This window comes from Lepisosteus oculatus, chromosome 23, assembly GCF_040954835.1.
Source record: "Lepisosteus oculatus isolate fLepOcu1 chromosome 23, fLepOcu1.hap2, whole genome shotgun sequence".
Lineage (NCBI taxonomy): Eukaryota > Metazoa > Chordata > Actinopteri > Semionotiformes > Lepisosteidae > Lepisosteus > Lepisosteus oculatus.
The window spans coordinates 8,221,150-8,237,569 of NC_090718.1; the positions used below are offsets into that span (position 1 = coordinate 8,221,150).

The 16,420-nt window shown below is 40.9% G+C and overlaps 1 protein-coding gene and 1 long non-coding RNA gene across 6 annotated transcripts in view; one reads left to right on the forward strand and one right to left on the reverse strand.

Moving 5' to 3' along the window:
- Positions 1–7,375, reverse strand: part of LOC107075683 (uncharacterized) — a 152,986-nt gene extending 145,611 nt beyond the window's left edge. For both annotated transcript variants that reach the window (XR_011183044.1, XR_001477196.2), the window contains exon 1: positions 7,072–7,375. This is a non-coding gene — a long non-coding RNA (uncharacterized lncRNA). The remainder of the gene's footprint in view (positions 1–7,071) is intronic.
- igsf9bb (immunoglobulin superfamily, member 9Bb) overlaps positions 1–16,420 on the forward strand; it is a 171,132-nt gene that overhangs the window by 137,526 nt on the left and 17,186 nt on the right. For 2 of the 4 annotated variants that reach the window (XM_015337666.2, XM_015337667.2), the window contains exons 18-20: positions 754–840; positions 8,957–10,621; positions 15,587–15,714. In XM_015337666.2, the coding sequence (XP_015193152.2) occupies positions 754–840; positions 8,957–10,621; positions 15,587–15,714 (1,880 nt within the window). Of the gene's footprint in view, positions 1–753; positions 841–8,956; positions 10,622–12,943; positions 12,990–15,586; positions 15,715–16,257; positions 16,330–16,420 lie in introns of those variants that run through there. The other 2 variants (XM_015337670.2, XM_015337673.2) reach the window with 2 other exon arrangements.

Below are 16,420 nucleotides of genomic sequence, written 5' to 3' on the forward strand. Positions count from 1 at the left end.
AAGATTCACACATATGTGGATTTTCAACATGAAGACAGCAACGTTTACCTCAATGATCTCTGCCATCATGCAATTATTTACTGTACAGTACATTACACTAACACAGAAACAAATGCCTGTTTACTGTTTGGTTTCTAGTGATATTCGTCTATGGTGCAAGATTGGTTTCACCCTCACTTTTAATGAAGTACTGTATCACATGCTGCAATGTAGGATGAGCCAAGTAATGTTTTTTTATTGTATTTTGTTTGTAACAAACTGGTGCCCTACAAGGATTCTGAAATTAGAGTGTATTGTGGATGCGTTAATTAACATAGAATTAATCTACAAGTAGCTATTCCTGAACTTGGATGTATCTGTTTTTATGCTCTTGCTTTCTGCAAACAAAAAAAAAACATGCAACAGCCTTCTTAGACCTCTTTAGTGTGCTGCAGTACACTCTTCTGCACATTCCCTTAGATGAAAAATATAGAAACGTCTACCAAAAGTCTTCTAAAGATGCCTGTAGGATAAAGTAGCGCTACCAAGAAATATTACAGTTCATTTCTAACTGCATGAGATCATGCCTTACTCTCTGCATGCATCAGCCTTGAACTGTACTATGTATTATCTGTGACTAATAAACAGAGAAATGTGATAATTGCACTGGCCATACTTTTTCTTGTGTCTTCTGTATCTTTTTCTATATTTATTTGAACCTTAGCCTTATTGATGGCCAATTCTCCCCCATTTTTATTTTGTTTCCCATCGCAGGAGTCCTCTAAGCCCACTGCCTGGTATTGAGCCTTACTGGGAGGGGAGGGAGAGGAACAGCTGCAGGGCTCCCCACAGCAGCCCTCTGTGAGTGCCTGCACCTTGTTCAGCATTGTGTGCTGGCTTAGCGGAATGCCTCCATTAGAGTGCTGGGCACATATCTACCAGGGGTGGAAAAAGTTCCCCAGTCTTTACCACTCACAGGCCATAATAAGCAGCCACCTTTAAAAACCTTGGACCAGAGCTGGTCCCTTCTTGTTTGCATTTCTGATCACTGTTGTGTCCTACAGTAAGTGCCCAGCAGGTGGCAAAGGCACAGGCCTTTAGGGTTACTAAATTTAAGGAAAGTTTGCCTAAAACGTATCATATGGACGCTCCAAGCAGTCTCCTGCTCAACGTCAAAAGATGACTACCGGATTTCCTCCGCCACCTGTTAATGTGTCGGTATTGAGTGTCCGGAGGTAACAATAAGAGGAAATCTATTCCTTTTTTTCCCAAACAAAATCAATACCGGTGCTTGTGGTCTACTTATTTAATAACTACCTTTTTTTACATCTGTCCTTCTGTAATGGTGAGGTTGTCTAACCATGTCCTGCAAGTTATGTTTTCAGTTTTAGTGATCCCATACATCTTGTCTGCTGTGATCTAGACTTCAAAATGACATCTTTTCCATTTTACAGTCTAAATTGTTAAGCAAATGTTGGGGGGTGGGGGGTTGTGTATATTTTTATGGGTAAACCAGCAGGAATAGGGCCGTTCCTATGTTATCTGAGTTTGTCAATATGCTAACCTCAGGATTTTCTTCACACCTTAAGATGCTGCCGTTTTCTTCTGATTATGACATTATCTAGGTTTTATAACTCTCAAGTGGCCAGTAATATTTACACATAACAACACCACCTGCTGGTCATTTAAGAATATGTTGGCTGGTTTTTAAACTATTTCCAAAGCAGGCAGTGGGTGGAAAAACAATTGCTCACTTTATGGCATACCTTCAGCTAATTGCCTCACTGGCCATTTTAAATGCCGGTGGATATTTTTGCAGTGTTGATCTGCAGACGTCTTGTTCTCCAGTGCTGCTTTGCATATTCCATGGGCTTCCTTTACCCTGTGGCTGCTGTTCACCCCATTGTACTACAGCGGTCTTTAATCACACAGACGCCTCCCCTTCTCTGTGTTGTAGTGTGTTGGCTGCTCCAGGGTGGGGATTGTTGAACATTTGGGGGGGGGGGGGGGGCACTTTGTCCAGCCTTATTAAGGTTTTAATGGGGTGCACCAAAGAAAGCTCTGTTGCAGTCTTGCTTCTGTAATTACTAAGTGGTCCTTAAGGACACAGGCAAAATTAAGTTCCTGTTCTCCTGAGCATAATGAAGAGGAATTTAATAGGGAAGAATTGCAGGAGGAACCTTGCATAATGGTGAAATATTAACAGTGTACCTTAAGCAGCATGTATCTTACTGGGCAAAGCAGAGTAAGACAGTGACTTTTGGTTGCCTCCAGAATATAACGATATGTAATTAAAATCACAAAGACTTCCTGGTGTGACCTGAGTTTGGAGGACTAGTATTTTTAAAATGAATTAATTGTACACAAAAAAAGGTTGCGATAAGCAAATTGCAAACCAGTAATTCTCTTCGGAAGAATTTTGAGCAACTAGGTAAATTACAACCCATTACAAGCTCTCAGTGTGTCACCCACGCAGAACCTGGTTTCCTTTGCATTAAACGTGTAAAGCAAATCTTGCTTTATGCCTACCAATGTTTTAAATCTTGCTTGAAGTTTTGGGATATTCGGTTGTGATACATACTGTATAAATAAGAAACAACAAAAGGCTTCAATAAGTAAGGATGACTATACCGTTCATACTTCAACACATTTAAATCGAATGTTGAACGACATTTTGAAAGATCTTTAAATTGTACAAAAACGGAAAAATGGCAATAAAGTGACTAAGCAATGAAGCTAGGCAAAACAGGAGACTAGCAAGCATGGAAAGCAATGCTTTCAGGAAACAGCTGGATAAGATCCTAGGTTCTGTTAGCAACTAACTTCCAAATGATCTAGATAAGCCTCCTCTCATCTGTAACGTTTCCTTTGTTCTTGTTTGTTCAAATGCGGCATAGGACATACCTCTAAACCAGCTACTCAGCGCTGGTCCTGTTTCTGACTTTATGGGAACAGCACAGGCCTCTTTTTTTTTTTTACAGATTTAAAAGGGAGGCTTAAAAAATATTTCCTCAGTCACCATTCACTGACATAAAGTGTGTTTGAGCTAGAAAGACCATAGCTTTCACCAAAACGAAAACAAAATGACACAGCCAAGTTTTTTTTTTTAAATGCACTAACCATATCATGGGAGTGACTACAGGACGTGTCCCATCATTGGCATATTCCTTACTGGAATATTTTTGGATAATTTTGGAATAATTTGAAGGATTGTTCAAGCAATGACATTTTTTTTAATACACAACACATCACTCTTCAGTTTCAGAGTACTGTCTTCTCATGCCCTTCAAATAGTTGCTGATACATGAAGACTGAGACTGAAATGTACAGTAACTTAAACAGAAAAACTGAATCTCTGCTGATGTGATCCAGGTTATGCTTGATACAGCTTAGAAAAGGTATGATATAATCAGAAAAAGGGTGATACATTATATTTGTATACGTTATCCAGCCTTGGAATATCTAATGAGAGCAGTAAAAGAAGAGTTTGAGTTTCGTAATTCACATGGCGTCTGTTGACTGATAAATGAGTTATAGTCAGACTACTTAAAATGTGCTGTACTTGTATGATAACAGCAAACACCCTTTGCCAAGCGGAAAAACAGCCCTCTTTGTGTTTGTTGACATTAAACAGTAATGTCAATTGTGCCTCGTATTTTTTCAGATTCTGTGCTGACTCCGAACGGAAGCCACACCTGAATCACTGCCACATTGTGACGCTGAGCACACCGCTGCACACGAGAGCGTGACAATACAGCACTATGCCTATTATTTCCTGAAAAAGCTCAGTGGCAGTCTACCAGGAAAGCACTAGAACTGTTTTTGTGTGTGTGTGTTGAGTTTACTTTTGCATGCATTTGATGAACTTTACAATTTTTCCAAAGCTTTATAGTTTTTAAGTTAAAGTGTGAGTTTATTTTCCAGTCAAATCTGACACTTTTTTTTTTCTTATGATCCGGCAGCTCTCACACAGAGAAAAAGGTGTTAAAAACTTTTGTGCCAGCAGACAACCTTTACAAAGGTTTTTTGAACTGTTAAAATTTTAGCAGAGACAAATTAAATTTATTATTGGGGGGCGGGGGGTCTTTCAAATTACCCCCCAATCGAGTTTCTTCGACTTCAGTGTTCTAAGCTTCAGCATTTATAGTAATATGCTTGGGGTAATTCTGAGTCTGAGCAAGTGGCTGAATAAAATACTGAACTGAATAGAAGTATGTGCAAAATGTTTCTTGCACTTAATGTATTATTGCTGTGTGCAGTATTCAGTTCCAGTGTTGTGCAGCTTTGTATGCTGTTTTACAGCTTTGTAACCGTGCACAGTGCATAGTTTTCAGAGGTAGGTTTAGCACTTCGCTAGACAATTGTTCATATAAATACATACTATATATTTCTATAGGGTACTTTCATGCAATCTGAGTGCTCTGGCATTCTTCTTTCCTTTGTACCTCTCTGCGTATTCAGATTGTTCTGTAATACGTTTAGACACTTACATCATTTCTATATGGGCTACTGAGGTACTGCAGGATCTATAAAATGAAAAGCACAAGATCTGCAGTAGGGTGCACAATTTTAGAAAGTAAGTGCAGTAAAAGAAAATGTAAAATTTCCACTAAAATCCCATTCACATTATTACAGTTCTAAGCTACTGTGGTGCTTTGACGTTGTGATTAATATCAGTGCTTTAGAGTGACAATTTAAAACCTTTGGCCTACAAACCTCTAAAACCTTAAATTCTTTAGCCGCATGTGCTTACATTATTGTAGATCAATTTACTGTAAAATTGTTTTCAATCAATGTTAAGTAGATTGTCCAACTGCTGCCACATCTTCTGTATTGCACTTGAGCTGAATTGTCTGTAACTTTATATTGCCATAGAAGAACCTTTTACAGACTGGTTTGAGTGGCAGAGAAAGCACATTAGCTGTTATTACTGAACACTGAACCATCTGATGACAGCTGGAACTGAACCTCTTCGCTTCAGCCCCTATGACCACAAGCTACTGTTTTGTGATTCCAGGAAATTTTGCAGACATTTGAACTTTGCTACCACTTGTATATTGCTCCTTTAAATAAAATGCTTTATCTTTGATGAAAACTGACTTTTGCTTTTGTTTTCTGGAGAATGCTGGTTATTCCTCTTCATCTCTTGGTTAAATACTCTCTTGTTGGCTTAATTCATATCTGATATATTGAACTGGAACTTTATGTGCAATAACAGTGCATTCCATTAACCTTTTCATTACTGTGATAACCCTATAAGCAAGAATCCAGAATGCATCAAAACACCTCAATAAACAGAAAAAATAGGGCTCATTCTAAGATTCTGCATGCTCAAATAATTCTCACTCACATATTCACGTATGAATAAAGATCACATGAAAACATTTTGTATGTATGCTTTCAAAACAAAAAGAAAACAAAAATTATATGAAATGTATAAAGCTATCTATGGTAAAAGGCCAATCAGAGAGTATGTGTTCTACCCAGGAAAAGCTGAGTAATGACAAGAATTATCCAGAAAAAAAAGAAAAGGCAGGATCTTGAACTGTAAGCTGAAGTTAGAAGTTAAAGATAAATCAATGCAGCTTTCAGTAGGCTCTGAAACCATTTTATGAGCTGTGCCTTACTCATATCCTAGTCATAAATAGTCCTAATATGATAAAACAATTACCTTGTGTACCTTTTATTGGCAGTATGAAATCAATCGCAAGCAATTGAATGTTCTAAAGGGGGAATAAAAAAATGTGGTCCATTGGTTGTTGCTGACAGTAATGCTTACAAACTCAAAAAAAAGAGGCATCTATTGCCAACATACCCTTAATAACCCCCCACACACACACACAGCTCCTTAAGTACTTGTGCCTACAGAATATTCACTCACTTCTGAAATTTCAGAGGAATCCGAGTTGTTCAACTCATTTTATACACACAGTAGGCTTTCCCCATAAATGTCTAAAATACACTGATACACTGCGTGCTGTAGAAGAACAATAACAATCAATTCAGGGAACACCTGCAATTTTTAAAATGAGGTCTATAAGGATCATATCGTATAAAAGACATCAGGACTTTGGCTACATCTCCAGTTTTGCTCCTTTCCTTGTAAAAGGCAGACATATCAGCCCACTGATATTACAACTATGAGGCACTTCCTGAGCAATGTCATCAGAATAGTATATTTTTATAGTTAATATGTTCAGGAATGCAAAGATATCAAATTAGTATGACAAAACAGGCCATTTATACACTTGGTAAAGCTGTGAAGTGGCTTAATTAAAACATTCACTTATGTTGTGCAAATGTTAGATTCAAGGGGTGATTTGAAGCTGTCAGAATCCAGTTTACAAAGTGTTAAAGCATGTCCATTGGCTGAAGAAATGCGGTAGATTAAGGTGTTTCTCACGTGTCTTAGGGCTGCACAGTATTACATCATTTCCTTCAGTGAAGGCCTCATAAAGGCTCTTTTTCACAAAAGAAGATAGTGAATAATGTAGTGCTGTACGCAAAGGAACAATAGGCTTTGGAGACAAAATCTGGCATGATGTTTTTTCCACCCTCGCTTTCCTTAATTTTCAAGTTTCAGGATCTGGCAATTTTAAAAAGAATTGGTTTTTGCAGGCAGAGTATATTCAGAATACACAAATATGGAAATATATTTGTTCAAACATGATATCTTGACAGTACTGACATTATAATGATAAAAATGAAACATGGCCACTTAAAGTTCTTTTAAAATTTCTGTATCCAGAATGAGAAGTCAAATGTTGTTTCTACAGGACTATCTTGAAACCTTAGTCTCTGACAGTATTTCAGTACTACATTTGGATAACATTAGTGCAATATCCTGAAAAGCAATGCTTAAATATTGGCAATTACTGTAGCTTAAAATGAAGACTGGAAGAATACTGTAGAAACACTCTCAAATGAATCATATGTGTTTCAGCATCTCTGTCAATGGTACAGTAAACCTAAAAATATCACAGATGGCGAAGAAACATGAACAAAGAAGCAAAAACACTGGCGTAGAAGCAAGGCTAAATTGCAGTCTGAATCTAGCAAATTAGATAAGAAATGAAACAATTCGAGACTCACCTGGCTCAAGATGTGAAGTAACCAGTCTGTTCTTGGCTCTTATTAGTGGAGAGGTCTTGCAGTAGGAGGTGTCAAGCAGAGGATGCAGGGCTGATTCTGGTCTTGAAATGTTTCATACGGAGCTCCATTACAGTAAACAAAACTTTGCCATCTACAAATGATTTGCCTTAGATTGTTTCTCCTAACATCTTTAGGAGGTAAAAAGAACTGAAACTGAAGCTGGTTTTCTTCTTCTTTTAGCTATTCAGCTGTGTAAGAAGATGCAAAACATAGATATTGAAATATAATTTCTAAATAGTGCTCTTTCCAAACAGCATGCTCCAGGTTGATTTTTTTTTCTGTGGAGACTGTGTGAGATTAGAATAAGTGATAATTGGAACATTGAAACAGCTGATCTTCCTTTTGCTATCAAACTCGTTATCTTTTTGTGTTAAGCAGAGGGTTGGCAGAATATCCTCTTTTGAGTAGGAGTTTGGAGAGCTTTGGATCACTCATTTGCATATTCCTTTTCACTAGCAGTCTGCAAGCTTTACTTTTCTGGGCATCTGCTCTGATTCTCTGCCGTCTTATAAAGCGAATAGGCTCAAGGTCCAGAATAATTTTATATTTTTTATCTGACTAGATGGTCTTCCCTAGTGGCTATGCTACATGGTAGGATTTCCATTGTGGAAACAAATGCACTTCTTGTCATTTCTTATTTTCTATGCTCTCCATTTTATTCCCATACAATATCTATAAAAATTGGATGAACGCTAGTTTCCTCTGGAGAAATATGTGACCAATGGTACAGCTGATGACCTTACTATATACTGTAATTACTAGCTGATGACTATGCTTAATAATAATTACTATTAAGCTTTTCAACTGAAGGTGTTTTGGAAGCAGTTGGATTCTGGAGCATCACTTCATTTACATCTAATTGAGGAAGTTTTAGTTAAGGCAATTAGATTCCTGGTTCTTTTATTTTTCCCTCCCAATGACTAGACTGTCTGCCTTTGAATGAGCCCAGTCATTGAAAACTAATTGGGCATTTGGAAGAAGGTTAACCATTTTCTCCAAACCATCATATGCCTTTACCAATTTAGACTAATTTAATTATACTGACAAGTCCACAGCCCTTTTCTTACCCACTTTTATGTGAAACAAGCTTTTGGATTGGAGAGGACTGATTGAGACACAGTCTGGCACCTTGTTTTCTCCTCCTTTGAAAACCTAGAATGCCAACAAATTCATTAACTTTAACCTTACACATCCGATAGATCTGACATCATAGCAGGAGTTCCTGCTTAAGCACGGTCCCCCTCTGTCAAAAATATGCTTATGGTGTACAGACCTACACACACTTTAGGAGTGTCCTGTAAGTGTTTGGGGTTTATGTGACTGAAGTCCTTTGGAATAAGACTGGTCTAACTGCTGCTTTTTTTTTGCAACCAAACACATTTTTTCAGGTTGGGTGAAGACTGAGGAGCAGCTTACTCATGACATGGATGAAAGGATGAGTGGAGACAGAGACTACCCTGAAACTTCACTTGATTGCATACAATATGTTTTTGCTAATGCAAAAACTGAGAGAGCAGGATCAGAATTATCCTTGTCCTTGGGATTTAATCAGTCCTGTTTTCCCGTTTTTTAACTTTTATGTGAAAAGTAGAAATGCAGGAGAATGTTGCTTCTCAGGAGTGAAGCTCAACAATGTAAATAGTGACGATTTTATGAATTCAGGGGTGTGAACCTATCATGAATGACTGTGTTTTTTGTTTTGATCATTCTTCCTCTCCCGTTCCCTGTTCCTGTAAGACACAAAATCTTCCCAGGGCTGAGTGGATTTTAAGTCAAAGGGCTTTAGTGGTACTAACAGGACATTTGCCTTCTGTTCGTCTTTCAGGTCCTCTTCTGGGAAAGTGAGCCCCGAAAGTGTCCACTCCCTGCGTGCCCCTTCTGAGTCCTCTGAGGATGGCCGTGGCCTGCAGGTGAAGAAGACCCTGAGCCCCGGGAAGGAGAAGGAGCTTTCGCTCTATAAGAAGACCAAACGAGCAATAACCAGCAAGAAGTATAGCGTGTCCAAGCACGAGGCTGAGGCCACCACACCCATCGAGCTCATCAGCCGCGGGCCGGACGGGCGCTTCGTCATGGAGCCCTCGGAGCTGGAGCCGTCGGTCAAGCCCCGGCGGATCGAAGGATTCCCCTTTGTGGAAGAGTCGGACTTGTACCCCGAGTTCCGGCAGTCAGACGAGGAGAACGACGACCCTGCACCGATGCCCCCGGCTGTCTCTGCCCTCAGACCCCAGATTTCTCCTATCTCCTCCAGCCAAGAGTCCTACCTGCAGCCCCCAGCCTACAGCCCCAGGTTCCAGAGGCCTATGGAAGGAATGGGAATAGTGGAGAGCAGCCGACTCCAGGCCACGGGACAGATCAGGGCCCCTCCTCACCAGAGAGGCTTCCCCCATGGCCAGTTCTACAGCTATCTAGGCAGCCCAGGGGAGCCTGAACCCCCTGCCCCGTTTTACATGCCTGAAATCAGCCCCCTCAGCTCCGTTATGTCCTCTCCGCCCCTGCTACCAGAAGGACCTTTTGGTCACCCCACTATCCCAGAGGAAAGTGGGGAAGGCGAGATCCCACACTACGCCGCCTCCAGCAGCACGCTACCCCTCACCCACACCCCTCCGTCCTCCCACTCCCCCGAGTTCTGGCAGCGGCCCGAATTCTCCTTTGCTAGCTTTGAGGGTCCTCCCTTAATGTTTCCCACACCCCACCCTCTCCATCCTCATCGCGACCTCTCAGAGCCCCCCCTCCCCCTGCCCCATCTCTTTCCCCGGGCAGCCCTCCCGCCCTCTTCCCTGCAAGTCTCCTCGTACCCCGGCGTCCTGCAGCTGGAGGCCCCAAAGAGCCGCCCCGGCAAGTCTCCCAGCAAGGTCAAGCCCTCCGGCCTCCCAGGCAAGCGTTTACCTATGCAAGAGGCACAGAGTCACGGGCAGCTAAGACATACCAGCCATGGTATGGGCGTACCGGTATTGCCTTACCCCGACCCGGCTGCCCACATGGGCGGCCCAAGCACATTTGGTAGCCTGGACTCTCGGTGGTATGAGCCCCGGCCCCGGCTGAGCCCAAGGCTGGCTCACCGGGTGGATCCTAGCCTTCATCAGGTGGTCCTCCAGCCCTCTCGGCTCTCCCCTCTCACCCAGAGTCCCCTGAGCTCTCAGGAGGGATCCCCTGAGTTGGCTGTCCGCCCTAGGCCCCGCCCAGGCCTGATCCAGCCCTCTATCCTACCCGAAATGTCAGAAATCACCCTTCAGCCCCCCGCTGCCGTCAGCTTCTCCAGGAGGTCTTCTCCTACTTCCTCGCCAGCCCAAGTCCCGGGCAATGGCAGATGGGGCAGCCCCAGCTATCGGCCCCAGCTGGCCTTTGCCACCACTGCAACTAGCTATCCCTCCCAGTCCCCATCGCCCCCCATGGAAAGCAGCGATGTTTTCGGGCAGATACCGTCCCAGCGGAGGACAGATGAAGAGATTCTTCCCTCTGAGCCATCACCACCTCAGTTGTCAACTTCAGGGTAGGTGAAGTAGGGTTTCACATTGAAAGCAACTGTCTCATGTCTGAGGGAGGAGGACTTTGCTACTGTTCAGTCACAACCTAAAGCGGTGGTTCTCAACCGGGGGTACGTGTACCCATGGGGGTACCTCCAGATGTACAGTACCAGGGGTTACCTCGGGCGTCGCATCCCAAATGGCGGATTTTCATGTGCTTGGTTTTTAGTAAAAAATGTATCAGCTAATTCTGAAATCATATTCCTATTTCTATTGTCATGAGGAGAAAGAGGGGCAGTGCGATGGCAGAGCGTGACCTCTATCCGCTGAAATCTGTACGCAGCTGCAGCAGAGTGCTTTGCAATCGCACAGCCGCATCGGGAAAGGTGGGGGATTCCCAGAAACGCTTTGTGTTGTGATTTTGTGTTGGAGTGACGTGGTGGTTTTTTCTGGGTAACTATTTGTCTCTTTCCCTAACATAGCAGACAAAGCAGTTCGTAAGCTTTTACCATCTGTGACGACGTACGTATGTGAATGTGGGTTTGCCAAATATTGTGACACAAAATCAAAAACGAGAAACAAACTTGACGCTTCAGCAGACATTCACTGTCAATTATCAGCTTTGACACCTACTGTAATTTCAGCAAAATCGCTGAAAATCTGTCGCAGCAGGTCTCTCATTTGATTAACTGAGTAAGTCTGTTTTTTATTATTTTAATTTGGAGTCTTGATCCTTTTTTTTTAGTTTAAAAGTAGCAGTTATTTTTTGATTCCACTATAATACAGCACATACTGTACATACATGCAAAAAAACAAAAAACACCCCCTTAGCGTTCAATGCCTACAATAATCTTTGGCCAAAAAGGTTGAGAACCACTGACCTAAAGTAATGAATCAAGGAGCTCCTGGAAGTTTTGTTTATACAGTACAGTACATATGGGGATTTGATACGAAAACTGGCATAAAGGTTTTCTAAGCTGAAAGTCTGCAAAAAGGCAGACTATTTTCACATTCTTTCATCTTCTTGTGTATCTCTAATTTAAGGCCAAAGAAAAGTAAAGCTGGGTCATAACACTAAATCTGATTAATTAAATTTCACCTACAACTTCCCCAAGAATTGGTGTTTAAGTGTGGACTACAATTAATAGCTTGAAGACGATGGCAACTTGATCTAATAGAAACACATTTGTATTTGATTTGATTTTATCGTTATTATCAAACCAGTATTTGTCTAAATTGTTACAGCAATCTTCTTTTAACAATAAAAAAAATTAAGACGGGCTGACTTCAATGACAGGTAAGTAAACATGAGTAATCACTTTTGTAAAGGTGAATAATAACTTTAGAAAGCATTAAGGTTTGTGAACAATTCTAAGTGCCTTTAGAACCATCCAAAGTGCAATTCAAAACAGAGCAATTTAAATTAAAATTCACCTGTAATAATTACGTGTTGTCTGCTACCATATATTTTATGTAAGGGAAAACGGACTTTTGTATTATAGGTGAACATCGTTAAAGCTTTGTATGATATTATGTATGATTGTGTGTATGATGAATTATGTATTTGTATGATCCCCCAATGTCAGTCTTTGCTGAATTAGTACATGTTCAGCTTTAACTTCAAATAGTTTTCATAAAACCCGAAAGTGCTGAAAGAAACTAGTCTGGGAACAGGTTTTTTGTCTTCTGTCTACCCCTATGAATCATTTCTCGCTTGCCAAGGATGTGCTAGAATCCCATTTGTTTCTTCTGTGCATTTCAGCAGGTTTTTCTGCACTGTGCATCCTAAATAATTTAATAGGTCCCTCTGGGGCAGAGCGTTTGAGAAGTCTCCCTTGATGCATGGTAAAATATTTTCCAATTCAGCTCAGGTACCTAAAAAGCCTGGTTTCAAGAGAGAGGAGCACCACAGGATGCCAATACTTGTGTCCCGTTTTATTCATCTTTCGCCCCAACAGGAGGAACCCCCTGTGTTCATGTAGATTGAGTGGTTTCAGACACTGCCTCTGCCTCTGAAGCAAAAAAAAAAAAGAACTTTGTTTCTGTTACCAGTTCCAGGCTTTTTAGGACTCCTTGGTTATGGTGTGATCTGCAGAGCGTAAGGAGAGCACGACACAGTGGACACAGGAGGCCCTCCATCTTTGTTACTAACCTGACAACATGACGCCCCCTGACACACACCACTTGCTCCAAGACAGAAGTGGCTAGGGGAGGCCAATTCAGAAACCTTTGTTACAAAGGATAATGCGCCCTCACCTGTTACAATGTCTTCATTTGCTTGGCTAGGGAAACTGACCATTCTTGATGGCTCCTGGAGTCTTACCTGCTTTGTTTTTGATTGATCTCAGCTATCTGGGCAGCGTTGTTGTGACCAGGCCCTCTACAGCGCAATAGGTAAGGGTTGGATCCATGTCTGAAAGGGGGGGGGCAGCAGGTGGGGCTTTTAATCACATCGTCCTTTAAAGGGGAATACATCCATCTTTATCTCACTAATGCATTAAGAAATCCCCCAAAACAAGCATGCAGCTTTTTGTACCATTTTTTGTAGTTGCCCACTGTAGATCTGCAATCTGTAATGACCAGTCTGCTCTGGTCAAAATAGATAAGTTACTCAGTTACAATTTTAGAGAGGAGAAGCATTGTGCAGGCAGCCAGAGTAAATACCCCTTAATAGGATTGCACAGGTCTAAGCTGAAATTGAGTTTTTGTTCATTTGTATTAGCAGCTCATTCACGTATATACTTACAGTAGCAACAAAATGCACCCCTTTGCTATAAATGCAGTTCCTTTATTCTTTGTTAAAATAACAAAGACTTTCTTTCTAGATCAGTGAAGCATTAGGGTATGGTGATTGATTTATCCAGCTGAAAAGGTGAAAAAACATATTGCATTGCATACAGTTTGTTGATATTATTGCTTTAACTAGTTCTACTGTATGTATCCTGAACAAAAGGTGCTGAGAAGCCTTCATATTCGTTGTTCACAAGAGATTGTAGTACGCAGGTAATTCCTAAATAAACATGAAACCCCAAAAAAGACATTTCTTTTGAGAGTTCCAGTTGTTCAGAATCATGTTGCTCGGAGGTTAATGGGAGGCTGTTGGACTACACTAGATTTCTTTCTGTATACTGCAATAGTCATTCACATGCATTGCGATTCAAATAAAGTACGTGTTTTTCTCCTAGTTCTTGCAAGTATTCCCCTTTAAAGTCCTGTTTCATGTGCAAAATGCCATGCATGCCTTTGCTAAATATTGCTCTTCGATATCCCCAAAAAAAATGATCTCAGAATAAATTCTTGTTACATTTGTCGTCTGAGTGCTTTGATTTCTTTTCTGTGACTGTTCCCAAGTAGCCATTTTCCCTCCCGCCATCTCTCCCCCTGTCAGCATGGTGAAGCCCATTGTAGACAAGTATCCATGTCTATGAACACATACCAATAAAGCTTTGTTGCTCAGCTGTGTTTTCCACTTCTGCTAATGTCCTTTGATTTCTCTCTTCACAGCCACAGCAGCAGGGCAGCATCCTAAAATACTGTGTTATTATGCCTCGCGAAAGTTGTTTTTGCTCAATTCTGTGGACTAAAGTGCCTAACGTTGCATCTGGAATAAATACTTTCAGTCTAGTTGTGTACATACAAGCACTCACTTCAACTGCAGCATCATTCCAAAGTCTCAGCCATATTAATGAAGGTTTCTGCATCCGCCAACCATTTGTACTTTTATTTGTGAAAGAAAAACTGCCACACGGCAGGAGTTTTCAACCTGAGGTAACCCAGCAGTTTGTTTATCCTTTCTCAAAGTGAATTAAAATGCCTCGTTCTAGTGCAGATACCTAAAGAGATCTCAGTTTGTACATTTAAATTTGTTGTTCAGTGGTTGTAATGAATGAATATTACCCAGGACCATCCTCTTTGGATCCACTAGGACGGTTTTAAGAAAAAAGCTAATTTAAACTGTAATCATGTTAAGTATTTGCTAATCATAAGGCTATTTCCTGCATTGAAAGTTGTGGTTTAATATTAAGTTACTGTATGTATTATTATAAATAGATACACAATAATAAAGGAAAGATAAAAGTTACAGTAGCTCACAAGTTGTCAGTTGGCTATAACATGCAGACTGTCTTGCCTAGCTTTTACATCATTTGTACTATCCTGAGATGAGCTTTGGGTGTTTTCATACTGTCCTGAGCTGGATTGCAACGTCACAGGGGTGGACAAAGTAATGAAAATGTAGGTTAAACATGCTGAACATCTTGAACATGATGACAGGAAGGTTGTGTTCAGTGCCTTACAGCTCCTGTTTTTGTTGGGGTTTTTTTGTTGATGATTGTCCTGTAGCCAGGTTGTTATTACTTTGTTATCACTATTACATCTCCCTTTTTACATGGGATGTTCTTTATACAGTAGCTGATTTTTCAAGATCAATCTTGAAGGGACTGTCTAGTTTCTCAGCCATCATAGGCATGAAGAGAGTACAGCTCTTCTCACGTTGTTATTCTGTTCTGTAAGCAAATGTTTAACTTTTATTTCTCCCTTTCATTTCCATTTTCTTTTTCAAACCAGCCATAATAGGGGAAGGTCATTTTGCTATGTGCCAGAATTCATTTACTCTGGAGTATTGTTCTTTTTCTTTAAAAAAATAACCCGGCTTGTTATGCTGTCATTACTCAAGTCACAGCCCAGTGTTTGAAATTAAGATGTTTAGGAGGTCTCAGATATGTGGAAAATGTTTTTGCTGTTGTTTTAACACACTGACACAATGGTTGCTGTTGCCATTTTTTTTTAAGTACTGACTTGGAATCGTTAGTGATAACTACAGTTGTTTTGTAGGTTATGGAACGTGCCCTTAATGGGTATTCTGCCATCACAGGCATGACGAACGACCTGGCAAACTGTGGTTCACTGACACTTTGTGAATAAGAGCGAGGGGTTTTATTCTTAATTGATCCTAGTATAAAGGGGAGGCTTATTTTGCCTTTTCTTCCCAGGAAACGTTTAGGTGCGTCGAGTGCCCCTGCAGGGTCTGAGAGGTTTGAAGCACTGCGTTACCAACGGATTAAAAAACCCAAGAAGGTGGCCGTCAACAACAACAACTCCAAATCTAGGAGAAAAACAGGTCAGTTCAGCTGGCGGCACGTGTTAGAAAACGATTTTCCACTTAAAAATGTTTTCCAGTGCAGATTACTGTGTGGGGAAACTCTCCTTTCTTCTCTCATCTGGCTTACCTTCAGAAAGGGATCATAACAAAAATATTTATATAATAAACAAAATCCTAAGTGGATTTATTATGTATCAAACAGAGGGTAGCATGGTGTAGCTGTGGTTAGAATGGACAGGCTGTATCCTTCCTTGTGCCTGTTGCTTGCCGGGATATACTGTATATATAGTGTCTTGCCTTAGTGAATATTCACTGGTATGCTATAAATGTGCCCTGAAGATATGGCTTTAATAAACAAAGCTTCAAGGTTTGACCGACCTTCTTAAATTTGAAAGGACATCCATCAAATCAACCCCAGATCACTTGGAAAATTGAAATCTCATGAGTTTCAGTGATGCAACGTTAAGCCCTCTCATGAACTGACAACTGTTCTTAATTCCTGAGTCGTGTGAAGGCTCTTCCAACTGCTTGTGGAGAACTGAATCAATTCCTTTTTTCCAGGCCAAAGTCAGATTGTATATATGCACCAGGTGATACTGACCTCCCACCACCATTCCACAGAGGTCTGAGAAGGTATTGTGTGTTAACTGTAGTAGTGCAGGAAGCTTGCTTGGAACAATCAACTCCATGGCTTTTTATCTCTTTAAAATCTTTATGTAACACC